This window comes from Strix uralensis, chromosome 5 (assembly GCF_047716275.1).
Source record: "Strix uralensis isolate ZFMK-TIS-50842 chromosome 5, bStrUra1, whole genome shotgun sequence".
Taxonomy (NCBI): Eukaryota; Metazoa; Chordata; class Aves; order Strigiformes; family Strigidae; genus Strix; species Strix uralensis.
The window spans coordinates 40,024,722-40,037,371 of NC_133976.1; the positions used below are offsets into that span (position 1 = coordinate 40,024,722).

Genomic DNA, 12,650 nt, shown 5'->3' on the forward strand with positions numbered 1-12,650 from the left:
CAGCCATGTGTGGCCAGGATGTGTCCTGGCCTTTTGGGCAACTGGGTCCTGTGTCTGCCCTGGTCTGTCTCTGCAGCCTCCTGTTAATTAAAGCATTGGGCTGGTTTTCCCTGCTTCTTCTCCCTGAATGTGCTATTTTGGCAACAACCAGCTTTATGAAATCTAAAAGAGAGAGTTAGGACTGCATTTGGTCTCATGAGCCTCCTAGGTGTCATCTTACTGTATAAGGGGAACATTCCAAAACAGCAAAAAAAAGGAAATTCAGTAAGATCTAAATAATTTGCAGGTGATTCCTCAGAGCTCAGAATGCTCTGTTCAGACTTTGTTTTATAATATAATTTGCTCAAATAAAATACAGTTACCTTGTATGGTACTGCAATGAAACCTCATGTGTCATATACTGCAACACCCTCTAGTAATAAAATAACATAACACTACTAATAAAATAGAGTAAAAATAAAATCCGTGCCTCATTGTTAAACATGCAAGGCATTCAGCTGGAGGTGGTATTCCTCTTGATTAAGGGGCATAAGGCAGCTTTCCTCACCTCACCTGCACCTTTTATATATTACTCCATATATGTTCTGGATTGACAGGTCCCTGTCAAATTTAAAAATCACCATGTAGGATGGCACATTAGGTTTGCTGTCTCCCAGAGTAAGAAAGGATATGCTTAAGAACAATTTTTGTCAGGCATATCTATTATCCTTCACCAGGAACAGGTTTAATTTTATAGTGCCACCATAATAGGAACAATTTTAGCAGATGATATATTCCTCAATGGTTGTGTCTTTTTATGTTTTTGTTTGTTGCGGTTTTTTGGCAATTATTTACTGACTAGCTTTTATAGGACAGTTTGCAACTGAATTATCCTACAAAACATTCTTACTCTTCTCTTTTATTCCTACCATGTTCACCTGGACAGTCTATTCCCAAGCTCTGTTCTTTCATGTCGATGGCTGAGGAAGCCATTCACAATGTGAAAATGATACAGGTCAAAAAAATATGAACTCTGCATATGGGTTTTCAGTCACCATCCAACTAGTTATGTGAGAGGTAACATTCATTTATTCATTTATGATATTTTCTTTTGGCTGAGTAACTCATTTCCCATCTTCAGAAGAGTAACAAGAAATGGAATTTACCTGAGAATTGTCCGCAGCAGAGACTGTTGGATTTTTTCCTCCTTTTAGAATTCTTCGAGTCAGCCCTTCTTTTTACCAAACCTATGGGCTATACATAATCAGATGAAATCATGGTAACAGAAGAAAATGCTCAGCCAACAGAAACTACCATGTATGAACATTTCTTTACATAAATGTTAGACTAAAACAACTCCAGTGTTTATCCTAACACATTAACAGGCATGCCTAGTCACCTCCCCTGAACTAGGATGTTTAATATGTGATGACTAAAGTCAACACAAGGACATCAAGAGGTCCCTGCAAAAGATGTCTACCAGTGCCATGGCACTGACTGCTGAACTCCAGAATACATTGAGCGCACGAAGTACACACTGTTATTGCTGTCCCAGCACCGTATTCAGTCAGTGGTATTTCCCAAGAACATGCACCATTGCACTTCAACAGAAAGTGTCCTATATTTAAACATGTAACTAATATAATTCCTTGATGTTAATTGCTAGAATACAAAGCTAGAAAGCCAATGGGGTGACAGGTCATTGATTGTGCTGAAAGGCTTATGTTCTTCATATAAATAAAGAAATTGCCTCGTATTCTCATTGAAGGTAAGCCTTTGCATCTGTCTGAGATCATTTGTTATATAAAGCAACAATGCTTAAAAATGGTGTATTGTCACCAGAAGCTGCTGTCACTGAGATTTGCTGAATGCCTTGGCAGGTTCCCAAAATGATGTCAACCTTCTTATTTTTTAATGAATTAGAGGGTGCTAATGAGTAACTTGCACATTGCAATTTAATATTGCTTTTCTTTGTCTTTCGTCACAAGAAGCCAGTGCTGATGCAGTATGTTGCAAAGCTATGGAAGAAGCTGAAAGAGAAAGCCAGCCATGCTCCAGGTCTCCGAGGCATCAGAAAGGACAAGTCACACATAGTTTGTAGGCAGGGAGAGGTGAGATGGGGTTGTAAGGAACTGCCAGAGTATGGGATAGCACATAGCTCTGATCCCAACAGGAGCAGGTCACAAGCTGGATTTACTCAGAGCTTCGTGCTTTCTCCCCTCCAGGATGCTGGGCAGTCATTTGCAAATTTGAAGGAGATGATGCTCTTCTCTCTCCTCAAACTTCACCATCCACTAACAACTTACCTGGATGAAGATTAACAGCCCACTAGCAGCAGTGGTGGCCCTTTCATGAGTTCAGGAGCGGGGATAACCAGGCTGCCTCCTACTGCTCCAGCAGGGACACCAGAGAGTTTTTGAGTGGTCCCTGAAGGAACAAAAATGAAGGTGCACTGACCATCGCCTGTTCAGAGAGCACATGTAGTTGGACTCTAGAATCGAAAGATCACCTGTCAGACACCAATCACCACCCCTGGGCTGCAGAAGGCCACAACTCAGAAGAGGAACTGGCTCAGGTTCTTTGATGTCAGCACACCAATGTATTCAATGCTCCTGACATACTAGTGCTATGAGATCTGAAATTTTGCAGAATCTCACCCCTGTGGAAGTGCAAACATACAGATTGGGAATATCTTCTTCTGGTAAATCTTTAAAAATGTGAGAAAACTAGAACTCCCTCTTCATTCTGTATTGTATGAAAGATATTTTGGAAACCACTACCATCATCTGAGTAACAACTTCCCAATAATCCATCGCAAACTATTTTGCGATCCTAATCAAATGCAATGCATTTATTGTGTTTTCTGCATTGTGTGATCTCATGTAGAGCATGTGACATCTGAAGGTCATGCATGAGTCATAGACCAAAGTTTTGACATTAATTTGGATATGTTTGTTAGGAATCAATTATTACCTTAAATTAATAATAATGATAAGCAGCATATAATTAATTTTCTTATTTATATGTAGAATGACTCGTGTATACTGTTATATAGCTATAACAAAAAAAAAAAGTATAGCTTAGGGGAGGGATTTTCAAACGTGGTCCTCGTTGCTTTGAATTGTAATCACACAGGGTGGCACAAGGCATGGCTAGGTCATGCCCATGGCACATGGGACATTGTGTCTGATCCATACAGTAGCAGATTTCAAATTACACTTGTGCAATGTGTCCGGGGCTGCCTGTGAGGCAGCTGGCAGGCAGGAAGACAAGAAATACTTCAGCATGCTGTAACTGCTCTGGAGGCTGCTCTTGTACTGCAGGACAGACATGGCCAACCATGAAAACTCTTGAAAATTCCTCTTTATGCCACTGTATTACAGAGGCTTTTCTTCAGTGGAAAGGAGTTACTGCCAGGCCCATTGTATGTCCAGCTCTCAGTTGATTTTCAGGACTTTTGGGTGAGGATCTGTTCTTAGCACAGAAGTAGCATGTTGTCTGTCGCTTCCTCGTTCTTCATACAATGGTTTGTATGCAGGCCTGAATCCAGGGAAGAAGAATATCCAGCTCATGGATGGCCTTGTAGATTCCCTTCTCTCCAAGCTGCTGAGAAGATAAAAACATAAGAAAAGAAACCACCCACAGATCTTGAACTGTGCAGCTGGCAGTCAGCACCTCCTGCTCTTACCTTAAGAAATGTTCTCTTTAACTTTTTGACTGCAGAAGTTAACCTTGTGGATGGAGCACATGGAAGCTGAAGGGATGAGAAGAAACCAAAAGAGCTTGTTGCAGCAAAGATGCTGATGTAAAGACATAGTGATAAGGAAGAGCCCAGCCCACAGTGTGGCACCACAGGACTACTGGTAAAATGTGTGAACTCAGCATCATTTCAGCATCTCCTGCTACTACAGATGTGTTATTTTACACATGTGTTTCCTGACAATTTGAGTTCACAGCACAAAAAATTGTAATATGAGTATCACTAAGCCTTCTTATTAAACACTTGTTATTTATCTCAGGGATCTTTACATTGGTTGCAGTTACAACTTGTGTACGGTGCAGCCTAGCTCTGAGATTCAAGGCCCTTTAACTTTTAACCTTCAGAGAAAGTGAGGCAAAGGGCCAAAGACCTTTGCGAAGCACAGAGGGCAATTTTGCACATTTCTGCAAACCCTTCAAATGTATTTAGAAAGTTAGTTTATGCTTCCCCTGATTTTCCTGCCAATTCCTCCACTGCCTGGCTAATTACAGGCTAATCCTGCACCCTTTTGTCAAGCTAAGTTTTCCATTAAGGTCACTGGGAGCTTTCCCAGCAAGACCCTACCCAGCTCCCAGGCACCCCACCCAAATCAGTCAACAGTGTCTTACTTGCAAGTTCTGGCATCCCGCTATCCCCACTTTGATACCAGAGACACAAAGCTGTGCTATCGCCACAAGATTTGAGTTGGAAGCTGGTTTTAGGAAGGAAAGAGCTGATTAGTTCATCCTACAAGACCCGAAGGCTGCACCCTGGGTTTAACCCAACCAGCTGGGGCATGGCTGACAGCACCAGCAGCTCAGTGCTCCATCCTGGCACCCTGCCGGGCTCGGCCCTGTCCTTGACACCCAGCTCTGACAGAACAGGGCTGGCCAGCCACAGCGGGGTCGGCTGGTATTCCTGGAGCTGCCTGGCTGAGCTTTCTGAGCTGATTCCCCAACTTTCTGGGTTTTTCAAGGGGAAGAATCATTCTTTGAAGGAAAAAAAATGAAAAATCTGATGTTTTCCAATCTACAAACAAGGACAATATGTTTGAAAAGAAAAAAGGCAGAGAGCCTCAACTTATATGAAAAGAGATGACTGCTGAAATAGATGGTTAGTTCTTTCTACCTCACAGACAGTACTTTAAAAAGGAGCACAAATATTTTGAAGTTACCTTCTCTGCTTCTTAAAGTCATCTTGCAGGATGAAAGTGTAAGTAAAAGCAACTCTAATTTGTAAACCTTTAAAAGCCTTCTAACTAGGGCAGTTCTTTCTGACTTGGGGCTTTTTTTTTTTTTAAGGTCATCTTGTGTGTTGCAGATTTCCACAGAAATCATTCAGTAGCACAACTGACCTTAAATGTCTGTGCTGGCTTGAGTGGTAATGCACATTACAAATTCTGTTCTTCCTTCATAAAGAGCAAGTAAACAAATGAACAAGCAAGTAATTCATTACAAGCAATGCTGCAATCTCTGTTCAAGGTCTACAAGTTCTGCCTACGATGATAGAGCAATGATTAAAAATCCTACAGTGAGTATATTGCTTTTCTGCACTCCACTCAAATACAAGAAGAAACTTCCATATCTGCTATTGATGTAGGAACAGAAGTCTGACCTCAGAAGCAACTTCATACAGTTCTCAGCAATGTTGCCGACTAGGGCACATGAGCTAGTAAACAGGTCAGTGGTACTGCAGGTAGATGCTTCCAGTATTTAAGGAAAAATGCCAGTTCCCTTCACTGTCCAGTCATAGTCTAAATGAAAGAGCCTGGTTTCACTGAAAAAAAGGGATTTAGAGGTTTTAGAACCGACATATCTTGGGAAAAAAAGACTCAGGCTTCTAAATCATTGGAAGATATTAATGTTTCCTTGTTTGGACAAAACCAAGAACTAGTAGGGTGAGAAGCATAATGATAATATGGTACAAAGTCTTTGAAAGTGGCTTGGAGACAAATATTGTTAGGATTTTTAAATAGCATACATGCCTCTGGCTAAATTAAAGCCTGAGTTTACAAAACAAGATAGGGTGGGTAAGTATATAAAGATATCACTGTTTACCTCAATTGTATAAAAAATTTTATCCTTGAAAGGTAACAAATTCATTACATAAGTATGTTGCCATGGTGGAAATCCCTTCTGATAAACATAACTCAGCTAGATAATAAAAATAAAAGAGCTTATGTAGATGGATGAATGAGTTTATTGAGGAATACTATGATGGAGAAATCCCAAACTTGGTATTAGCAAAGGATCTATTACTTTCATTCTGTTCACAGTTTCTATTATTCTTTCACGTGGTTTTGTATTGTTGGCTTTGAATTAATACAAATACTTTAAAAAATATTAGTTTCCAGAAATGAGATGTCTCCTAGAAGATCCTGACAAGCCATCATTTCTCAAAGAGCTATTGTTTTTCTACTAACAGAGGAAGTCTTTTCTCTCCTATCAGTATTTTTTAAGATCCAGAAATGTAAATTGTTCTGTTTAGACTTGTGTTGAGTAAGATGTTGTCACTAATTATGAAAAAGAATGCAGGAGCTCTGAGAAATCTTCAGCATTTTGTCTCCATACAGCACAGAAGCAAATGTGTTACTAAGTTATATAGCAAACTCCAGTCACTGATGGTATTTCAGAATAACTGATAGTCTGAATTCAGTCACAGTTGACAGTGTGAACTCCTCAGCAAGTATTGACACTTGTATAGGGTGTAATTGCTTTTCCAGACAAGAATAAAATCTCTGTAAAGTATATTATAGCATAAAATATCTGGAATTTTGACAGACACAGAAAACCACAGCAGTGTGTTGAATGCTGTGAATAATGACCGTAAATTGCAACTGTTTAGCATGGTTTTAAATGCAGAACCTGAAAGCTAGTGGAGTTTTCTCCCATTGAGATTTGAATCTTGTTACATTCTAGAAATATTCCAGTTGTGTTCTGAGCTATAACTCTGCAAAGAGAACTCTGAAGCTGCTTATTTTTGCATTGCAAATATTTGTGTGCATGTAGAACCAATGTCCTTTTCTTTCATGCTACATGCAACTCAGGTTAGACAGTTTTGATTCATTAACATTTCATTGACTTCTCATCCTGTCCTCACTTTTTAAAATTACTATAGACATTTGCCTGGATATCCATGGCTATATGTCACTCTAAGTCATGCTCCACTTTCTGGGACACTGTGACTTATGAGGACTGCAGGTTTAAGGGAAAAAAAAAATAGCCATAAGACATAAAGATTTAAGACTCACTCTGTTGTTATTTATCTACCCTTAAAAGAAGATAAGAAATGATCCACAAGTGACAGTGTCATCTTAACATCATAGTATGTTAGTATGTTTATTTACATGGGCAAAAGTGTGCTTTAACTGCTGTCCTGTTGTTATTTACAGGGTGGGATGATGACATGGTGTTGGTAAAAATGCCTCTTCCCTGGGACACCTCGATCCACTCTAGGGACAAGGGACAGCATCACTCCCTGCTCTGACTGCAGGCATAGCTGACACATGGAAACTGTTCCAACGTGCTTCATAATTTAGTCCCTTCTTACTCATGAGACACCACCAGCTCTTTCAAAATTCAATATGGAGGAGCAGAGATGACATGTGAGTAAAGATTGCACACACCCAGTGGGTACACTGTTGAAGAAGCAAAGCATAACCAGTGTTACACCGTGGAAACTTGAGGAGCCACATTTCTCCCTGTGATTACCCTGTCTCTTTGCATCTTTGGTGCTGAGAGGGCAGCACAAGGTGACATCATCATCAGGGAAGTGGCTTGTCTCTGTGGTATCTCCACCACCTTGCCTGCTCCCCACAAGGTCACGATGTTAAACTTCCCCAGCCCCAGCGGGGAAGTCCTTGGGAAGTTGGGTCCCCTGTGATGTGGGGCACACTGTGATGCTGAATCACCCTCTCCTTCTGCTGAAAAACTGTGATGGACCCTTCCCTAGCCTTTCAGATGGACAAAGTTAGTTTGGCTCTCAGGAATATACTCACACAGACATTCATGTTAGCTTTCAGGACCTGGAAGGCACTAATAACATACAACTTGTCACTTCCTACTCCAAGATGACTGAAAACATTTTTCATGTAGAAGGAGAGGAGCTGATCTCGAACATTGCAGTTTGTCTGAAAACAAAGTAGGTAAAGAGATGCCAAATGAAAACCTCACAAGTCAACTTCAGCCTAAAACCTCAGCCTTGTAAAAATATGCATGTTTAGAAAGCATATAATCAATAAAAACATTTTCATAAATTTTAGTATCCCATTGGATTGCTTCCTTTCTTTTTAAACAGCTCAATGAACACCTGTGGTTTCTGAAGGAAAGGCAGGATGATGCTGTGCTGGCAGCCAAAAGAGTATTAGTAAGACCAGCCATGAACAGAATTGACAGCATCAAATCTATTTAACACACAGAGAATAAACAGACGATAAACTGGGGAGTTAAGTCAGACCATCTTGGCCAAATTGTAGGAGTCATTGTGGGTGTCACTGTTCCATTCCTCCACATCAGTGTCCCATACCATTCGAGATGCTGTAGGGTATCTCACCCATCCTCAGTGGCTGCTCCAGAGGAGACCAGTGATCCTGTGTCATATCTTCCTGGCCTGTGGGATCTCTTGGATACCCAAAGGTATTTAAAATGGCTATATGCCTATTTTTAGGCAATGGAGCCAAGTGTCAGGTGTGAAATTCCCACCAGGAGGGTAATGCAGCTGCAGATTAAGCCACCCAAATGCAGGTGTCCATGTGTAGGTCCCACAGGCAAGCAAGGAGCCTTCACTCCCAAGGTAATCAATGAGATCCAGGGGAGCTCAAAGTCCAGTCTCTACTTAAGGATAAACTGACTCAGCTGGCCCGGCTGACTAGATCTCTGCATTAAGCAAGTTAAAATATCTCACACACTTGTAGTCACTTACAAATAGGCACCCCAAGTTTTGTGTCTCACTCCCATGCTGAATCACACTGGGGAACTCTGATCTCCCTCTTCCAGTGCACCTGCAGAGGTCAAAGCCCAAAGCAACTCCTTGGGTGTCCCGGCTGCTCTGCAGCATCCCTGGGCTATGCATGATACTGCGCACCCTCGGCAGAAGGTGCCTCAGCTGCTGGGACAGTGGCTGTAGCCCTAGTCCTCATGTGAATAGGCTGGTGCCTGAAAGCATTGCTGAGGATGATCACAAGCAGCCAGCTGCTCACAGGAGGAGCAAGTGCTACCACGAGCACACTCCTCCCTGACACTGCAAACACTCTCACCCCAACTCCCCTGGCAGAGCACCACTGCAACCACCTAGAGACAAGTGCCTCCAGCCAGGCTTTCCAAATCCACCTCTTTCTCCCTGTACCATGCTCAACTCTCCGCTTGTCTCCCTTTCTATGGGGCAGAGATATTACTCTTCATCTAAGTGGAGGACTTCATTAAACATATGGCTTTCATAAATATAATGTCCTTCCCAATTAAACACAAATTATTTTTGAGTCAACTGTCATTCCTTTTGATCATGCATTCCTATCTCTACTGACCAAAGGAAAATCAAAGAAAATGGAAAACCAGTAATATAAATCTTACCATAAATAGCATTTTTGTTGTCTTTTTAAGAAGTCTTGTGTTCTTGATGAGATCCTTCTGTAAAATATAGTGTGCTAGTATTAATTAACCTAAGCAGAGGAAGGCAGACAGTTTTAAGTCTGGTTTGTACAAAACTTAGTATTAATAATAATAATCATCACCATCCTTTTCAAATGAGGACTCAGCAAATCAGTGTTCCAATCCCAACCTAGCTACAAACTTCTTCCATGGCAAATTCCTTGGCAAACTCGTCACACTTCTCTATGCATCTTCCTTTTCCCCATCTTTACAAAAGGAGAAGTGTCATTACCCTGTCTCTCAGGACTGTAGAGATCATTCAGCTTATTAAAGTTTCCAAGTGCTCAGTAATGAAGCCAGTAAAGAAGCATCTACAAATAAAATAAACTTTTCAACTATTGGGATCAACTTACAGGAACAGATGATTTTAAACTAGTTGCCTTGATATACAGGTTCTCTGTCACTTGGGAGAGGAGTCCTTTTCGGCAGGTGTGCTTTCCTGTAGGTGACTTTTTGCCTTCCACAGTGAAAAGACAAAGCAGAACTAGAAGATGCACAGATCTGAAAATAGAATATACTTTCATCTTCGCTCCTAAATCTTCGTGCTTCTACAGTCACACCAGCCTATGTGATACAGCAAGACTGGTTAGATGACAGAGGTTAACCTAATTTTGTTAACCCTCAAAGCAGCTTCTGCACTGAGATGCTCACGTAGATAACCTATTGCTCATGTGCTGGCTGATCAGTATTGTTGCTGTGCTTTTTTATACATCTTGCTCTACTTTCAACAAATTTGACCACAATCATCTGTGACGTTTTTCTAAATGATATCTCCATATTTACTGGCAGCAGGGTCAAGGTTTCCAAGAAAGAAGAACTTCCCTCTCATATGAGAAGTCTTCTTTCATTTAAGTGGTGGTCAAGTGAGGAAAAAGGAGTTGAGCTGGTTAGTTTGGTTTCGTAACAAAGTGTACCAAATGTGTGAAATTTTTTTTGATTTTTCCACAAAACCTTACGGCAGCACTTTTCTGAAAGGTAAGGGCCTGGAGAAAAAAAAAAAATCTTTGCTAATTTACCCTAAGAAACATTACAAAATCAGTTATCTATAAGGAGGTTGGACTGCACTGCCTTTAAAACTTCACTGTCCAGTCTTTAAGTGTTTTGTTTCAGGGTACAGCAACTAGTAGCAAAGGAGTTTGCTGCCTGTTTTAATCTCTGCAATTAGTCTTTTCCCAGGGCAGGATTAGCCCTTGTAGAAGCAACAGGCTGTTTAGTGTGAAAGAGGAGGCTCCAGGGAGGGCTCTGTTCAAGGACTGGGGCACACCTGGCTATCAAGTTGCCTCATGAGCCCACTAAGAGCCACGGGCACTGGGATATAATGTGCAAGACCCCAGCATACCCACCACAGATGTGGTAAAAGTAAAACTATAGAGTCAGATGGTCACTATTCTACAGAGTTGCTCAGACATTGGGCAGTCTATGTGTCTGGTCTGTCCTGAGACAGCCAAATGCTGAGAGTTTCTCAGGTACTACTCCAGACATGCAAGGAACATCACACCAAGGATAGACTTGGAAATGCTTAAGTGACACCAGCATGTGAGGCTGTTAAGCCAAGGAAGGACGTAAGTCAAATATCAAGACCCCTGGGACTGGCTGAGGTGTATGCAAGAAGATGGAGATAGAGGTTTTTGGTCCAGCATAGCAATACTTCAGCCTACAGTGATACCATTTTTGTTGGAAGTAAAAGCAAGCTCTTGAAATGTTCACCCAGGAGAGAGTTTTTTACTCCTTTAATGTTTCAAGAGCAACACAGAAGGACTTAAACAGATCAGAGAAAATTAAATAAACTACAACTGATACCACTCAAAGGGACCTTGAATTTCCAGTGTCAGCAGCAGAACTGTATGCCCCTCTATGGCACTCATGCCAGGGTCATGACCTGGCTTTGGGAGGAAGAAGGGTTAGATGAGCTGAATAATAAACTCATCCAGCCTTGGTCCCACTGGCCATTTACACAAACAAATCTACATGCAGCCTCCAGGCCAAGCTGAACTCACATCCAGCTTCAAGTAACCCACCTGTAACAGCTCTTGAAAATGCCTTCTACCACAGGACCATCCACACATCCCAGTAGCTTCACCAGAACTGAAGTGCTGATGGGGTCCAGGGACAAAGACGACCAAGAAGGGGAGGAGAGCTTAGACTTTTGGAAAGTGGAGATGATGGAGACCGAGGCCTTATGTGCATTTTAGTGCTCATTTGAACTGTGGTCTGTACTTAAACTCTCTAAATCTATCAGGCTTGCCAGATGAGGTGCACCAAAACTCAGAGTACAAGGTATATGGACAGCAGATTAACCACTTACTCCTACTTTGTTCCTGGAAAAGGATCTCAGGCAATAGCAAGAGTAGAGTCAGAATGCAAAACTGCCTTGGGTTCCCCAACGTGTGTTACTCCCTGGTCAACAGTTTTCCTCTAATTGGAATAAATGGGTCATGCAGCCAGTCTGTAATGGCTTTTCAGAAGAAAATCAATAATTTTCAACATCTCTGAAACTTCTGATGTTGCTGGAAAACCCTTGAGCCCACAAGTTTCATTTTGTCTGTTCTGTGATCTCCACTGCTTAGAGGGCTGTAGCAGTGATAGTGTTGTGTTGGGCTCTAGAGACCTCCACACATGAATCAGCAAGCATCTTACTGAATTGGCTAACTTTTCAACTGACTGGTGTAAAAGGATGCAGATAGATGCAGATGCATGGTAACTATATTTTTAAAAAAATAATAAGTAAAAAGGAAATAGGGCTTTCCTATCTCTCCTCTCATAGAAAGATGGTGGGTACCATTTAATATCTGATCCTGTAAAATCAGTGACACTTCCACATTTTTTGATATGCTGACTTAATTACTAGTCAGAGAATAGCAAATATTCTTTAACTTTCTCATCTGATACTTCTTCAGAAAAAAAGATGGTCTCTTTTGGGATCTCATGTAGCTCTTTGTACACTGGATTTTAGTGCTACTTTCTCACTCAGATATAATTATAGTATAAATAATATAGAATACCAAAGAACCAGCATTATTCAGTATTTGAAAGTTATATGAAGCAGATAAAGAAATTAATTCAGGGACTCCAGCCCTTTTAGCAAAGACAAAGAAAATCTGCAAAGCTTTGTATGGTTAGTGAAACTGAAATATCCAGAGCCAGTCTGAGGACAACAACAAAACACACCACCAAGCATGTTGACTTTCAGACCTAGGCTGGGAACCATGGGAATTCAAGGAGTCTGCCCCAAAGGAAATAGGATCTCTTCAGAGGAAAAATTTTAGATGTACAGTATCAGTGAATAC

At 41.2% G+C, this 12,650-nt stretch overlaps 1 protein-coding gene across 1 annotated transcript; it reads right to left on the reverse strand.

The window, feature by feature from the left end:
* Window positions 1-2,982: 2,982 nt before the first annotated feature.
* Window positions 2,983-9,887, reverse strand: IL26 (interleukin 26). The gene is made up of 5 exons (XM_074869367.1): window positions 9,717-9,887; window positions 9,286-9,342; window positions 7,716-7,847; window positions 3,668-3,733; window positions 2,983-3,582 (listed from the first exon to the last, which is right to left on the reverse strand). The coding sequence occupies exons 1-5, from the start codon at window positions 9,885-9,887 to the stop codon at window positions 3,496-3,498; spliced, it is 513 nt and encodes a 170-aa protein (XP_074725468.1). The 3' UTR covers window positions 2,983-3,495.
* Window positions 9,888-12,650: the final 2,763 nt, after the last annotated feature.

What these genes read in the sequence shown, in the direction of transcription:
- IL26 (XM_074869367.1), bottom strand. Translation starts at nt 9,887, where the DNA reads ATGAAAGTATATTCTATTTTCAGATCTGTGCATCTTCTAGTTCTGCTT. An exon ending in GTTTAAAATCATCTGTTCCT is followed by an intron (nt 9,343 to 9,716) that starts GTAAGTTGATCC and finishes TATATTTTACAG; the next exon opens with AAGGATCTCATCAAGAACAC. An exon ending in TAAAGAGAACATTTCTTAAG is followed by an intron (nt 3,583 to 3,667) that starts GTAAGAGCAGGA and finishes TCTTCTCAGCAG; the next exon opens with CTTGGAGAGAAGGGAATCTA.